The 16,893-nt window shown below is 43.3% G+C and overlaps 1 protein-coding gene across 1 annotated transcript in view; it reads left to right on the forward strand.

The window, feature by feature from the left end:
• Positions 1–7,759: 7,759 nt before the first annotated feature.
• The window catches only part of TMEM14C (transmembrane protein 14C), a 50,305-nt gene continuing 41,171 nt past the window's right edge, over positions 7,760–16,893 (forward strand). The window contains exons 1-2 of the mRNA XM_029590647.1: positions 7,760–7,950; positions 9,815–9,891. Of these exons, the coding sequence (XP_029446507.1) occupies positions 9,816–9,891 (76 nt within the window). The 5' untranslated portion in view covers positions 7,760–7,950; position 9,815. The remainder of the gene's footprint in view (positions 7,951–9,814; positions 9,892–16,893) is intronic.

The following is a 16,893-nucleotide window of genomic DNA, read 5'->3' on the forward strand; positions in this document are numbered from 1 at the left end:
TGCCAAGGTATAAACTCTAGTGGAGTGTGGAGTATCTGGGACATCCAATCTATAATCAATGGCCTAAAACAAGCCAATTTAGGGCATGTCCACCAGATATGATAATATGTACCAACTTCCCCACATCCTCTCCAGCAGTACTGTGAGACTGCTGGACGAAATTTATGGAGAGTAACTGGCGTATAGTGCCAGCGATATAATAATTTATAGCAAATTTCCTGCAACCCAGTAGAGATGGAACATTTACCAGCCGCTAGGTATATGGAGTTCCACTCCGTATCTGATAATAAGTGGTTGAAATCAGATTCCCACAAGGCACGATGTCTTAATGAGCTGGTCCTCTTACCATTAAGAAGAGTATACACTTTGGAAATCACACCACGTAACACTAATGCATTTCTGCAATAATGCTCGAATAAAGGTGAACTGGTAGATGTAGTGTATTTGGATTTTCAGAAGGCGTTTGACAAAGTCCCTCATGAGAGGCTTTACGAAAACTAAAAAGTCATGGGATAGGAGGTGATGTCCTTTCGTGGATTACAAGCTGGTTAAAAGACAGGAAACAGAGAGTAGGATTAAATGGTCAATTTTCTCAGTGGAAAAGGGTAAACAGTGGAGTGCCTCGGGATCTGTACTTCGACCGGTGCTTTTCAATTTATATATCTAACTGATCTGGAAAGGAATAAGACGAGTGAGGTTATCAAATTTGCGGATGATACAAAATTATTCAGCGTAGTTAAATCACAAGCAGACTGTGATACATTGCAGGAGGACCTTGCAAGACTTGAAGATTGGACATCCAAATGGCAGATGAAATTTAATGTAGACAAGTGCAAGGTGTTGCATATAGGGAAAAATAACCGTTGCTGTAGTTACACAATGTTAGGTTCCATATTAGGAGCTACCATCCAGGAAAAAGATCTAGGCATCATAGTGGATAATACTTTAAAATCATCAGCTCAGTGTGCTGCAGCAGTCAAAAAAGCAAATAGAATGTTAGGAATTATTAGGAAGGGAATGGTTAATAGAACAGAAAATGTCATAATGCCTCTATATCGCTCCGTGGTGAGACCACACCTTGAATACTGTGTACAATTCTGGTCACCGCATCTCAAAAAAGATATAGTTGCGATGGAGAAGGTACAGAGAAGGGCAACCAGAATGATAGAGGGGATGGAACAGCTCCCCTATGAGGAAAGGCTGAAGAGGTTAGGGCTGTTCAGCTTGGAGAAAAGACGGCTGAGGGGGGATATGATAGAGATCTTTAAGATCATGAGAGGGCTTGAATGAGTAGAAGTGACTCTGTCATTTACACTTTCGAATAATAGAAGGACTAGGGGGCATTCCATGAAGTTAGCAAGTAGCACATTAAGACTAATCGAAGAAAATTCTTTTTCACTCAACGCACAATAAAGCTCTGGAATTTGTTGCCAGAGGATGTGGTTAGTGCAGTTAGTGTAGCTGGGTTCAAAAAAGGTTTGGATAAGTTCTTGGAGGAGAAGTCCATTAACGGCTATTAATCAAGTTTACTTAGGGAATAGCCACTGCTATTAAATGCATCAGTAGCACGGGATCTTCTTAGTGTTTGGGTAATTGCCAGGTTCTTGTGGCCTGGTTTGGTCTCTGTTGGAAACAGGATGCTGGGCTTGATGGGCCCTTGGTCTGACCCAGCATGGCAATTTCTTATGTTCTTATGCCTGCCTCTGGGGACCTGCACCTGGAATAGGCAGCATTTCAGAGAATGCCACCCTGGAGGCTCCAGATTTCAGCTTTCTACCTAAAATCCTAAATTTGGTTTCCAGAACCTCTCTCCCACATTTTCCTACGTCGGTGCCCACATGTACCACGACAGCCGGCTCCTCCCCAGCACTGTCTATAATCCTATCTGGGTGACGCGTGAGTGTGCCACCTTCGCACCAGGCAAGTTACCAGGCGGTCCTCACGTCCACCAGCCTCCCTGCTATCTACATTTATGATGGCCGACCTAACCCTTCCCTCCTGGGCCCTAGGAGACTTGTTCTCAGTGCTAGATGACAACGCATCACCTGGAGAGCAGGTCCTTGCTCCAGGATCACTTCCTGTAGCAAGATTATGTTCTCCAACCGGGAGACTTTTCTGATCCAAGGCAGCACCGGGGCTGCCTGACTGGAGTTAGGACTTGGCTACTATGTCGCTGAAGGTCTCATCAACGTATCTCTCTGTTTGCCTCAGCTCCTCCAGGTCTGCCACTCTAGCCTCCAGAGATCTGACTCATTCTGAGAGCCAGGAGCTCTTTGCACCGGGCATCTCCAGAACATCATGGATGAATTTCCTTAAGGTGTTCTTTGAGTACCTCGGAGTTTATAATGGACCAGCAGTGAGCCAGCTGTCGCACCCATTCACTGGAAATCCAGGAATATGCCTTTTGCACTTAGGTTTATGATGAGGTGGAGCTTGAGGATCTCCTAGTGAAAAGCATCCTAGAACCATTTCTGCATTCAGAAATGGGCCATTGTGGGGGGCACTGTTCTGCAGCCGATGGGAGAGGGCGCCTAACTACGTGGCTCCGTCCTCCATAAGATTAAGCACCCAACTAATTCGAGTTTAAACCCTGAATTTTGATATATTTGCAAGCTCTGGTTCCTGGCTTCCTATTTCTAACATGAGAATGGCTGCCAAACGAAGGACCGCGGACCTAAAGCAATTTTCCTACGGGAAAACATCACCGGAGCTGGGCCCTGAAGGCGCGGATCAAGCGGTGCTCGATTTACATGAGCCGGTGCTCACTGAAGGAGAGCGCGGCGATCCTATCTCCCTGGAACCGCCCTCAAATGAAGACCCGCTTACCAGAACCGAGCTTCAGCAGTGGTTCCTAGATCTTCGTGCAGATATTAGGCAAAACAGACAGGAAATAATGGCATTATTTGCCGATTTGAAGGAAGACTTAGCAGCGCTGGGCACGAGAGTTGACGAAATCGACACCTGTGTTGATTACCACGGGGATGCCCTCAATCAGCTGAACTCCCAACACTCCTTGGTGCATACTGAAATGCAATCTTTGCAAGAAAAGGTGAAAGACCTCGAAAATAGGAGTCGGCGGAGCAATTTAAGAATACATGGAGTCCTGGATACACCTGAATTTTCAGATGCATTTACAACGGCCCAACAAATTTGCTCATTTATACTAGCACAGGATTGTGAGAATCCACTGACACCGGACTTACTCGCACCAACGGTGCGCTTGGACAGCGCCAGGATCAGAGACCACGAGACATCGTTCTGTGTTTCCACAGCTTCTCACAGAAAGCGAAAATCTATGATATTGCCAGGAAACTGAAGGAAATCAAGTGGCAAAATCACATAATTATAATATTTCTAGATCTTTCACCCATTACGCTCAAAAAACGCTTCAATCTTCGTGAAGACACCACCAACTTGCGTGCGTGTGAGTTAAGATACAGATGGACATACCCGTTTGGGTTGCAATTCCAGGCCCAAGGTGTAACATATCAGGTTAAAAACATGGCGGAGGCCCATGAGGCCTTTCAGAAGGCGCAACTTCAAATTAACTTCCAAGCACCTAAAATGGCGGCTGCCACACACAAACTTGACTCCGCACCCCGATGGCAAAGAACAGATAAAGGTGGTAGAAGACTCTGTCGTCAATCGGATTTTCAACGCTCCTCTGTACAGGCCACAGGCTAATGACTCCACATGTCTCAAGAGGTCCAGAGTCAGCATTGTCTAATATGGAGCATCTGCTTTGCAAGTTTCAGCGCTCCTATATTCTTCAGGAGGGTTTGAACATAACTTTACAATTTGGTTACAGTTATGGGACTTTCAGGGTTAATAGACTTATTATCATATTTACAGGTTGGGTTTTACAGTCGTTGCAATTCACCTCTAGAAGAGGCTTGTGGGGGAGGTATGCTTATGTTGGGAGGCGCTCGCTTTACTTCTGGTGCTCGTGACCCCCAGGAGTATCTTATCCCACTGGGGGAACATGGGATACTTCAGGACTCAAAGGGGCAGCTCTGGGAAACGACATCATTGGGTTCATGGGAAGGGTTTTGGGCAATATTGCACAATTGGGGAAAGCTATATGGGTTTCGAAGGTGTGGTATAACAAATCAGTTTGGGGTTGGCTCAGAGCGCTCTGCTTGTTTATGCTAGCTATGTTGGTTCTATATTCATCTGGTGCTTTCTTTCAAATAATTAGGAAAAGCTACTATATCACAATGTGTTTGTAGGACCACTACTCACAGGGTCAAGGTATTTTTACCAGACTCTTTTTTATGGTTCTTGGTCCAGTTTACTTTATATATTTTTTTCAGAACATTTTTTTAGTTTTTTCAAAACATTTTTTTGTAATTTTGATCTCTTCATATCAAGCTGATGAAAACTCCAAACACAGTCACATTTAAAAGTCTCTAAAGTTGTCACTTTTTCTCAATCCCGATACCAATTGATTCAGCAAAAATACTTATCTGCATAAACCCAACATGATCGCGTTTCGGACCCCCACTCTTGAGGTCCTGCTTCAGGGGACAAAAACTTTCATCTTATTCCGTGACAATCAAACCAGTATGAAGTGTTCAATAGCTACATCCATCCATTTTTGTAGACACGATCCCGGCTTGGAATCCGGGATCGTGTCTGGTTTGATTGTCCTTCATAAATAGACCTAAGGAGATGTCTAGTACATTCCTCCATATCGTGAAGAGTTTGTGGTGCGTTTGTCGCCGAAGTCGTCAATAGTCCTTTTGTTGCTTGGATGCATTCATACAGATACTGAACCATATAGAATTGATGATTCATGATTCTAGTGGTCAGCATTGAATTCTGAAAAATTTTTCTGCCCACCTCATCCAAATAACGATTATCCTTATTAGGTGGGTAAAAGGAATGAGATCTCATCTTTTTAAAACGTTGCATTGCAGACTCAACTACAATGGATTCATGTGGGAGTTGCGGGAATGAATAAGGTGGTTCCTTTTTCATTCGAAATTTGAGATCAGATTTCCGCGAAACAGCAGTAATAGTTTGGGGTGTTTCCCACGATTTCAAGAGCACTTGATGGAGTAAGTCATGCGGTGGTATAGCAAGAGGTTCTCCCGGTGTATCGAAGATTTTAAGGAGACCTAGGGTTTCCGCCCGGGGGTCTGCTTCCTTCTGTAAAGGCAAGTGTAAAATTTTTCCAATTTTTTCCAGGAATCGAGGATAGGTGAGATCCTCTGGTGGTGAGTAGGGTTCTGGAGGCTGATCCAGAGGGTCAGAAGGGAATCCTGTTGAAGAGGAAGGTGAGAGAGATGGAGACGGAGATCGAGAATCTCGGAAAGTATGTGGACTGGCCGACGGCGAAAGTTGATGAACTGAAGTAGGAGACAAAGGTTGATCTCGAGGTTTTGTGACTAGCGGTGGAGATTTCAGTTCAGAACCTGCTAAGTCATCCTGAGTAGTCATAGTGAAGGCTGATTCTAGGGTCTCGTAAAATCCTGTAAAGGATTGGGAAAGTTGGAGAAACGCCTCCTTGGCATGAGCCGGCATCTTTGGTTTCTGGCCAGGATGAGGCCTAGGTTGTGGTCGAGGAGACCGAGGCGCCGGAGTGAGAGATCTGCTCCGAGAAGTTGAATGATGAGAAGCCGAGAGTGAACTAGGTGACTTCGTGACACGTTTGGACTGAGATGACGAAGGTGATGATGAGTGAGTTCGTGAAACTGTTTCTGATCTCGGCGGATCAGTTGGAGAATGGTAGTGATGACTGCGTTCGTGCGGTCGACGAGCCCGACTGTCCCGGCTATGATGTCGTTTCCGTTTTTTGGAAGAAGACTTGGAAGTAGGATGAGAACTGGACGAAGCAGCCAACTGAGAAGAGTGACGTTTTCGTTTACGATGTACAAGTAAGGATTGGACCCCTTGTGCAGCGTCTTCACGGGTGGATTTTCCCGACAGAGAATACCATTCTCGTTTACGGTGAGAGTGCTCGGTAACCCTTATTTTACGGGGAATGTCCTTTGTAGAGAAATCCTTCTCATGTGTAATAGCAGTGGATTCCGTTGGTAGAGGCTGCTGCAGATCTCTGTGTTCAGGTGTCAGCGTTGATTCCTGCGCTGAAGCACTTTGTTGTGGCGTCGATTTGCACAATGGGCGCAGCGTCGACTGCGCAGTTGAATGTGGAGTCGACTGGCGCGGCGCCGACTGCGCCGATGGTTGGGGCGCCGACTGCGCCGATGATGGTTGGGGCGCCGGCTGCGCCGAAGATGGATGCGGCGCCGACTGCGCCGATGATGGATGCTGTGCCGACTGCGCCGATGGTTGCGGCGCCGTGAGAGTCAGATCCACTAATGGCGCCGGCTGAGTGGCCGAAGTCTGGGACGCCGACCGCGCCGAGGAATGTTTTGGCGCCTTTAGGGTTTTCTTTGTATCCCGCGCCGATGAGGACGGCGCCGTGCGGTCATGCGCCGTAGAACGGTGCGCATGTCCATGCGCCGACTTACTGGTAGGGCGAGAGGAACGCTCTGCGTCATGTTTGGAGGCCGCATGGAGGCGCTTTGAAGAGGAAGGTTGTGGCTCTCGGAGAGGCGGCCGGCCTCGTTGAAAGTCAGAGCCCTGACTTTTATCCGAAAAATCACCACAGGACGTCGGTCTCTTTTTCTGGTGCGGGCCTGTCTTCGCCGGTCCCAGAGAAGATTGAACTTTGGAAGGGTCCGAAGTGGTAAGTAGTTCTTGAAGTCGGTAGGCCCGCTGCCGTTGCGCTCGAGGAGACATTTTAGCGCAAAATTCACATTCTTTAACTTTATGTTGGACGCCGAGGCAGCGATAACAGCGGTCATGACCGTCTGTCCTAGACATTATTCTGCCGCATCGGCATCGTTTAAACCCTGATTTTGACATTATTTTGAAGAAGACAAGCTCCGCGTGCGGTCCCACGCGCGGAAAGAACAGACTGAGGAGAATCTGTACTTCCTGCGCGGGAACCCACGCGCAGCCGCAGAGGGACAAAAAGTCTAACCTCTGCTTTATCAAGCTCCGCCTCCTGGACCTGATGGACAGATCCCATGACAGCATGGCTAATTCAGCCCTGCTATCGACGGGAAACACTTTTTATAGGTAAGCAACTCTGCTTTCCTAATTGTGGAGGGGGCAGTTGTAAAATAATTGTAATTTTCCTGACTCTTTTAATAGGATGTTGTTGGTATTTTTATATTTGGGATTATTTGATTGCACCTTGTTTTTTTCAGTTTTCTAGTAATAAGGCAAGTAATAAAAATTTAAAATACAAGGGCACAGCATAGGTGAAAATTTTACTCTGCGCAACCAAGTGTTCTGAATTTTTATAGCTGAACGTTGGCAACCCTTTCCTATTGTATCTCTGACAATCCCGGAACTGTGAGCAAGACGTGCCTCTGTGCCAGGCAGTTTACACTAATTATTCTTTTTATCATTACAATATATAACCAAGAAATTCGCAAATGTATGGTTTCTTTTTACTGGTCCACTAAAACATGCAGCACAGCTCCGAGCCGCCTTAGCCCAATAACTTCAGGGTCGCGAGCCTGCGCTCCCTGGCTGTCGGTGACGTGCGTCCCTGCTACCAGTTGAGCCCGAACGAGTCCGCTGAGCTCGAGAGTCCTCCCACCTGATTCCACCAATCAGCCGAGCCTTAGTGGGCCCCGGACCTGTTTCCTGCTGTCTGAGTACTGGAGCGGAGTGGAGGCGGAGCTTGTTCTGCTTCCTACCAATCAGTAGCGCTTCCCTCCTAGCTCCCTGCCTGGGAGGGGGCGGGGCGTAGTCTGTTCTCTTCCTGCTCAGGGCTTGACTTGCCCTTCCCTCCTGCTGTTAGCTGCGGCGCAACTAATCTGCAGAGTTGGTGAACCCTGTTGAAGGTGCTGGGGTGGAGCAGACCTTGCGGCTTGACTTTGTTCTGGGTACCTTTCACGCTGTGTGACTGCTAGCGGCTTCTTTCTCGAGGTACTGGAGGTTGAACCTGCCTTGTGGCCTGCGCATTAACCTCTGGATTTTGATTTTGCCGCTGCAAAGAGCAAACCTAGCTTTTGTTCTGTTATTTACGAAGCATTGGGGGGTTCATATTTATTTTGTGGTCCACATAACTTTATTGTAGCGTATGATTTTTTGTTTTGCAAAAAAATACGAAAAATGGGAGGTTCCTATCCAATAATGGTGCGTTTCAGAGCTGGTAACTTTTGCTAAAACTACTCGGCCCCTGAAGTTGCAACTTGGGACAGCTCAGGGTCGCAGCCCCTCCACGCTCATCTGCTGTAACCAGGCACTTGGTGGGCGAGATGTCACTGGGGCTGCTGCTTTCCTTTACTTCCCAAACCCCCTCCTTTCCTCTTGTTCTCTCCTATTAAACGGTGAGTGGGGAAAAAACGAAAGCAGGACTTCGTTTTAGGGAAATCGAATTAGTTCCTCCTGCCCTCTTCCAACTTAACTTTTTAAAGAGAGAAATAAAGAATAACTTGGAAATTGGACACTGGCAGTCGTACAGTTAAAGGACCTCCAGCAAGCTGCATTTGTTTTCTTTTATTCATATTGTCAACAACTTCAGCAAGGAGGATTTCTCAGAAATTAAGTTTTAACCTGCTTTGTAGAACTGGATACTGTCTGCATAGTAGATGGGCAGATTCACCTCCTCCCAGTGCTAATACTTATGTTTTAAGTTTATTTTAAGATACAAGCTGACCGTGTAGCTTGAAGAAGAGACCTCAGTAGTCCCACAAGTTTGTAGCTTTATTCTTTAAACTTTCATTACCCTTAGATTGGTTCTCTGTACCCAGCGATTTCTAAGGGGCTTTTTTTTTTTAAAGTTATATTTTGGAAGGCTCACCTTTTCTACCACTCTTATGTTTGGAGGGTGTCATCAATTTTTATTTTGAAAGAAAAAAATCCTTTGTGGTTAACTGAAACCCTTGTTTCACACTTTTTAAATGATTTTGACAGCTTTCCCAATCTGCTGATGCTTGTTTTCTACTTTTTCCAGGCAGAATGAAAACATTGGTGTGAATGCATTCATTTATACTGTGAATGCATGAAAAACCGGATGGTCACCAATCATAAAATGTTTTTATATAAATGATTAGAAATTGGAGGACCGGATTCTCCCACAATATCTGAAATACTGAGAATTAGAGATTCTCTGGTTTAGTATGTATAAAGTAACAACCAGAGAATATTTAATACTCAATATTTCAGTTTATTGTGGGGTAACTGTCCCTGGATTTATCTTTTATATAAAAGGCAGTAATTTATAGTCTCATTTAGTACTATTTGTAAGGGGGAAATCCAAGAGCATTAAATTAACTCAATTTTGAGCCCCTCCACCAATGTATTAAAACATCAGACATTGAACAATGTCATGAAACATTTTGCAGAAATAAAATTAGGTATTACATTGTGGATGCTCAGAATCCTTACAGTACTTAAAACTGGTGACTTTGTTTTGTGGAGGATGCTGTTGAAGTCAGATATAGTTGGAATTTTATGGTGTGTGTTTTTGACCTAGTTTCTATTGAAAGCTAAAGGGCAGACGAGTTGCAGAGACTTAGCCAGGTTTATACAGCATAGCTGAATTTTTTCAGAAAACTGCAAAAGATGATGAGAAAACAATTCTCCCTCTTATACTGCTGTTTACTTTTCAAACAGAAAACAAATGTATCTTGTATTAAAAGAAAGGGGGGGGGGGTTGTTAGCTTAAACTGTGTTTTGTCCTATGCTTTAAAAATAAATCTAGGAGTTGATTTGCCCAAGGCTTTATGGAAAAAAGCTGGCACAGTTAGTCCCTGATTGTGATTAATACCCTTCTGTATTTTTCCAGGATGGGTCTTGACTGGGTTGGTTTTGGCTATGCCACGCTGGTTGCTTCAGGAGGAATTATCGGCTATGTCAAAGCAGGTGAAGTACTGAAACATCCTGATGAAAGTTTATTGCCAAGTTGATTTCTTGAACCATAGAATCTATAGTATAAAATATAAAGTTAAGTCATAATTTAAAGATGGTCTGTTCCTTTTGGCCAGCTTAATGGGTGGTTATTTTGTCTCCTCTACTTTGGGTGTAGCCTAATGACGTGCAGCTTCTTGTCCGACTGGACGCTTATCCAGATGCACCATCTGCTGTGAAACAAGGCAGGGCAGATGATTTTGTGGTTTTTCTGTTCCTTTATGAGCACCATTGATAGAAGTGGGTTTTTATCCCTTCAGTTTCAACAAATATAGGAGCAAGGTCAGCTGATTGGAAAGCATCACCTTGGTGTAGCAGAAAGTGATCCTGTAGCTAGGATCTGCCCTCCAGATGATGCATTATCTTGTTGCATCAAGAATGTGTCTCCAGGAGCACATGCCCAGGAGGGAAGGGTTAGGATGGCCTTGCAGTGGGTGATTCTATCATTAGGAATGTAAGTGGCTGGTGGGCATGAGGATTGCTTGGTAACTTGTCTGCCTGGTACAAAGGAGGTGGACTTCACATGCTATCTAGAAGAGATATTTAGAGAGTGCTGGGGAAGAGCTAGTTGGTTAGGTACTTAAGGATATCAATGAAACAGGAAGGTGCAGGAGAGAGGTTAAGAGTCTAAATTTAGCCTCCAGTAATACATTGAAATCCAGAACCTCCACAGTTGCATTCTCAGAGACTCTTCCCATTCCATGCATAGGAACCCAGAGGCAGGCCGAGCTCCAGAGTCTCAATAAATGGATGGTGCAGGGAAGAGGGATTTAGATTTGCTAGGCACTGAGAAACATTTTGGGGAAATAGGTTCTGACGGAACCTGATTGGAACCAGACTGCTGGCACTAACCTTTAAAAAGGAGATTCTGCAGTTTTGTGAACTAGATAATGGGGGAAAACTGACAGTTGCTAAGAAGTTCATGGTTCTGAATGATGTGTCTTTGAAGGATACTAACAAAACAGGGAAGTTAGGGCATTCTAATAGAGAGGTAGTAAGAAAATGCTAAAGTAGCCTAAGTGTCTTTAAGTAAAGAGCAGACCGAGCTTATGGATTCCAAATTACTCTTGTCACTTGATAAGCAGGTTGCTAATACAAACAAAAAAATACTTCGAAATATCTGTATACAAATGCTAGAAGTCTAAGAAGTAAGATGGGAGAGTTAGGGTATAGCACTCATTGAAGAGATTTAATTAGCATTTAGAGACCTGATGGAAGGAGGATAACAAATGGGACACTGTAATATCAGGGTACAAATTATATCGCAATGATAGGATGGATCAAATTAGTGGAGGTGTGATGCCATATGCTAAAGAGGGCATAGAGTCAAACAGAATAAAAGTTCTGCAGGAAACAAAATGCACTGTAGAAACTTTTCTGTGTGAGAAGAGGGATAGAATAACAGTGGAAGTGTATTGTCCACCTGGTCAGAATGAACAGATAATGAAATGTTAACAGAAATTTAGTAAACTAAGAAAATGGGTGATTTCAATTATCCCAGGATTGACTGGGACAAATGTCACATCAAGATGTGCTAAAGAGGTAGTGTTGTAGATGAAATACATGACTGCTTCAAAGAACAGCTGATACAATAACTGAAAAGAGAGAGAGCTAATTTAGACCTAATCCTTGGTGGAACACATGATTTGGTGCGAGAGGTAACTGTGTTGGCAATAGTGATCACAACATGATCAAATTTCACTTCATACCTGGAGGGAGGTCACTAAGAAAATCTACTGCGTTAGCATTTAACTTTCAAAAGGGAGACTATGATAAAATGAGGAAAATAGGAAATAACCCTTTCGGTTGCTTCTTTCAGTTAAGAGTTTATCTCAGGCATGGACATTTAATTAAAAATACCAGTTTGGAAGCCCAGGCCAGATGTATTCCACGCATTAAAAAAAAAAGTGGAAGGCATGGTTAAAAGATGAGGTGAGAGAGACTATAAATATCCAAAAGAACATCTTTAAAAAAAAAAAAATGGAAAAGGAATCCGAATGAAGAAAACAGGAAACAGCGTAAGCACTGGCAAGTAAGATGCAAAGCATTGCTAAAGAAGGCAAAGTCAGAATTTGGAAAGAAGCTTGATGTGGAAGCAAAAACATAATAAAATCTTTTCAGATACAATTGAAGGAAAAAGCGTGTGAGGGCATCTGTTTGACCATTAAATGAACGAGGGGTAAAAGGGGCACTAAGAGGGGACAAGGCCATAGCAGAGAAATTAAATGCATTTTTTGCTTGTCTTTAATGAAGAAGCGATAAGGCAGATATCCATGTCAGAAGTGAAATTTAAAGGTGGTGATTTAAAGATAATAAAATAAATCTCCGTGAACCTCAGATGTACTAGGGCAAATTGACAAACTTCAGAGGAGCAAATCACCTGGACCAGATGGAATACATCCCAGAGTGGTGAAAGAAGTGAAAAATGAAATTGCAGACTACTATTAGTAATCTGTAAAGTATTACTAAAATCAGCTATGATACCCAAAGATTTATGAGTGGCTAACGTAACAGTTATTAAAAAGGGTTCCAGGGGAGTTCCAGGAAATAGTGACCGTTGAGCCTGACATCACTGCCAGGAATAATGGTTGAAACTAATATAAAGAAAAACAATTACTGAACATATATAGTCATAGTTTAATGGGAAAAGCCAGCATGGATTTAACCAAGGAACTCTTGTCTCACCAATGTGCTACATTTTTTTTTGAAAGTGTAAATAAACATGTAGATAAAGTTAAGCCAGTTTTATATAGTGTATCTGGATTTTCAGGAAGCATTTGACAAAGTATCTTGGGGAAATTAAAAAAGTCATGTTATAGGAGGCACTGCTCTTTTGTGGACTGATTAAGACCTAGAAAACAGAGAGTATGTCTAAGTGGTCAATTTTCTTAATGGAGAAAGGTGGCGTGTCCCAGGAATCTGTACTGAGACTACTGACTCTTAACATATTTATAAATGACTTAGAGATGGGAACAAGTGAGATGATCATACAAAAGTATTCAAAGTTGATAAATCACAAGAAGATTGTGAGAAATTGCAAAATGATGTTGCGAGACTGGCTATCTAAATGGTAGATGGCATTTAATGTGGATAAGTGCAAAGTGATACACACAGGAAAGAGCAAGCCAAATTATAGCTACACAAGGCAAGGTTCTACATTGGAAGTCACCACCCAGGAAAGGGATCTAGGCGTCATCGTGGATAGTATGTTGAAATCCTCTACATGGTGTGCAGCAGCGGTGGCCAAGAAAGCAAATAGAATGCTAAGAATTATTAAGAAAGGAATGGAGAATATTTTAATACCTCTATATTGCGCCATGATGTGACTGCATCTTGAGTATTATGTGCAATTCTGGTCATCGCATCTCAAAAAAGATATAGTGGAATTAGAAAAGTTACAGAGAAGGTGATCAAAATGATAAAAGGGGATAAAATGATTCCCCTGTAAAGAAAGGTTAAAGAAGTTAGGGTTTTTCAGCTTGGGGAAGATATGAGGTCTGTAAAATGAGTGGAGAGGAACAGATAAATGCAAATTGGTTGTTTATACTTTTACAAAGTACAGAGACTAGTGGACATGCAATGAAGTTACTAGGTAATACATTTAAGACAAATAAGAGAAAATATTTTTTTTACTCAACACAAACTCTGGAATTCATTTCTGGAAGATGTGGTAAAAGATGTTTTGTAACTGCGTTTAAAAAAAGGTTTTGACAAGTTCCTTGAAGAAAAGTCCATAAACCATTATTAAAGTGGACTTGATATCCACTGCTTATCCCTGAAATAAGAGACATAGGGATCTTGCCAGGTACTTGTGACCTGGATTGGCCACTGTTGGAAACAGGATACTGGGCTTGATGGACCTTTGGGCTGACCCAGTATGGCAAATCTTAAGTTGTTAAATAAGCATACATTTTAGTAATACATTCGGTCTCCCTAATGTTTGTGCTTCTAGCCCATTTGGAATTTGTCCCCACCCCACTCACTGTCATTAATGGTGGGGAAGGCAGTCCTGAGTTTGGGCTACTGAAGATCTCCATTCATGGCTACCCATAGTTTTTTTTTTTTTCTTTTCTCATTTTAATCATGCTTCCCCATCTAGCCCAGCCATCATAGTGGCATGCTGCTCAGTCAGAGGACTGAACTGTGTGTCCTTTGTGGAATCTCTAGTACAAGTTCACTCTGATAAAACAGAGGTGGTTGGGATTGTGCCTGCTGCTCCCCATGTTCCCATATGTATTATTCTAGTTTTTGCTGTGGTCTGAAATTGAACTGATCTCCTGCACAGCAGCACTGCTGGGCTTGGAACAAGTACAGTCCCCCAGAAGTCCTGTAGACAAGGATTTAAAATGAGTGCTGCATGCCACTAGTAGCACTATAGAAATGATTAACAGTAGTAGTAGAATGGGGATTTTGTCTGATCTTCCTCCTGTAGGTGCAACTCTTTTATAAAACTGGCGCTTTATTCAAAGGGATTGTGTAGCATTATTTCACCACGTGGTTTTCTCGTAAATAATTTTTCACAGATTAATATGACGTTCTGTATAGCATCTCCAAATAGAGGAAGTTGCCTAATTGTATTTCAAAACTTACAGGGTTCCAGTTAAAGTTTCTCATATCCAATATCATATCCTACGTTATTGGAACAAGCTCTTAAGTACCCTGATGGATAGTTTCATTCCCCAAAGGTTATGAAAATTGCCTTCTATGGAGGTGGGGTGTCCATGCACAATTCTGCGAGCACATGATACAGCCTCATGTACTTCCACCAAAACGAAATGCCTCATCATAGACTCAAAATAGGAGAAACCCTTTAGTACATCAGGCCCTAAGTGTTGGCTGACTAACTCCAGAGAGGCAGCTGTTTCAAATCCCAAATAGCCACTTTCCTGCTTTATGAGGGTTTAATGAGCTCTTCCCAGGCACTGTGATGGGAGTGTTGCAATATTTGGAAGACGAGGGCAGCATCTGCAGGTGGGCAGCTGGTTTGTAATGCCAGGGAGGGCTGCACCAAATACAGACAATTGATTTCCTTTAGAAAACAAAACATGGGGCTGAGTATTGTAAAGAAATAACACAGGTGACCTGATGTACTAAGCATTTTTCTCATAGATCAGAAAAGGGGCCTAGATTAAGAGAGAAACTAATTTAAAATATACATATACATTTCAGTTTTCTGCGTCAGCTATCCAGAACAGCAGCAACTCTTTTGTTGCCTGTTACAATTTTACCCTCCCCTATCCTCCCTCGGGTTTACTAGTATTGGGGATGTGCATTCATTTAAAATGAAATAGGATGACATCTTTTATTTTGTTTTATAGCGTTTTCCAAACAAAATGGTTAAAAAAAAAACCCCCCAATTAGATTTTTTTGGTTTTCTTATTGGGGGGGAACCTGTCATCCATCCTCCAAAACTTGCTGGGGCAGGAGCCTCCCCGGTCCTCACTTACCCTATCTGAGGGGGTCCCTGACACCAAAGCCTTGATCGGGGCCTGATGCCGTGACCCTGCCCGAGGCTTCAGGCTTGCTGCGTTGTTGGGGGGGGTGGGGGGTTACTGATCCTGGCAATTTTGGGAGGGGGGGATTGGGAGAGATGGGGCACGGGGGAGGGGGGGTGCTTGGGAAGGCTCCATTTCATTTCTTTTTTTTGTTTTGTTTCTGCAAACTACAGAAACAAAATAAACATTAAAATGATACCCAGGGGAGGGGGTACCCCCAAAATCTTGTTTTTCCATTCACCTTCTTATTTGATAAATTCATAACACACATGATTGATAAACACTCTGAGGACCTTTTCTCCCCTTCTCCATCTATGGGAAAAAATGCTTAGTAAATGAGGCCCTAAGCGTAGTACAATATAAAATATTCCTTTAGAAGAATTACAACAAACAAACTAAGGCCTGGATTCATCATTCCACTATAAATATAGTGGGAAAAAAAAAGGGGCGATAGTGTGCACCCAGCTGTAGCGCGCGGTGCGGCGCACGCTATCGCCCCCGTACCGCCAGTGGGAAAGGTGGTGGTGTTTCCAATGCTACTGCCAGCGATTAATGTCTAAAACATCATTGCCCGTAGCGGTACCAGAATGACAATTTTTCTGACCCCACTCTAACCCCTCCCCTTTTTCCTCATTTAAATGCCAACGTCGCGATGCGGTCGTTATTGCGTGCGTTAACGCCCTAATGCACGCGATAAGGCCACATCGCATTTTAATGAATTACCCTGTAAAACATCAGATGAACAAAAAAACAAACAAACTAAGGAACATAGAAAATACATTTTACAAGCAAGGGAACAATCCACTTGGAGAATACATGACCTAACTGAAAAGCTGTTCAGCCAGCATGCTGATCCACAAAGCTTCTCACATCTTACAAATGAGATAAATAACTTTGCAGGTGATCTCATAGAGGCTGATCCAAAAAATACAAAGTTAGTACACACTGTAGAAAGGAAGGGGTTCATGGTCTTGTGCTCAGTGTAAGGTTGCAATCTGTTTTATCCCTGAGAGCCGTGCCCTGCACACCTTTTGCTGGGGCAACAGTCGGGGGTGGGCAAGAAAGTTGGAAATGAAGATAAGGGGTGAGTTGCCGATGACTGTGTGTGTGACATTTCAGTAGGAGCACAGTGCAAATACCAATACTCCCTGTGCCTTATCGGGGCACAGTCTTAATTTAACAGATCAAAGAACTCTGAGCCCTGGAGGACCACTGCCAGGTTTTTCGGTACTTAAAAAAAAAAATAATGTTGGCTTGATTTTAAAGTTTCCTCAGTGTTGTGCCAACTCTTTACTGTCTGCAGTCAGGAAATGATGTTATTTACTGCTGTTGGCTGGGAAAGATAGGGGTTTGAAGCAGCCATCATTGGATTTTGCCCAGATTATATCAAACATGCAAGGATCTGAGTGGTTAATGTCTGCTGCCGTCATGTGTCATCTGCTCTTCAGTTGGGGAAGAGATG

Source organism: Rhinatrema bivittatum, chromosome 2 (assembly GCF_901001135.1).
Source record: "Rhinatrema bivittatum chromosome 2, aRhiBiv1.1, whole genome shotgun sequence".
NCBI lineage: Eukaryota > Metazoa > Chordata > Amphibia > Gymnophiona > Rhinatrematidae > Rhinatrema > Rhinatrema bivittatum.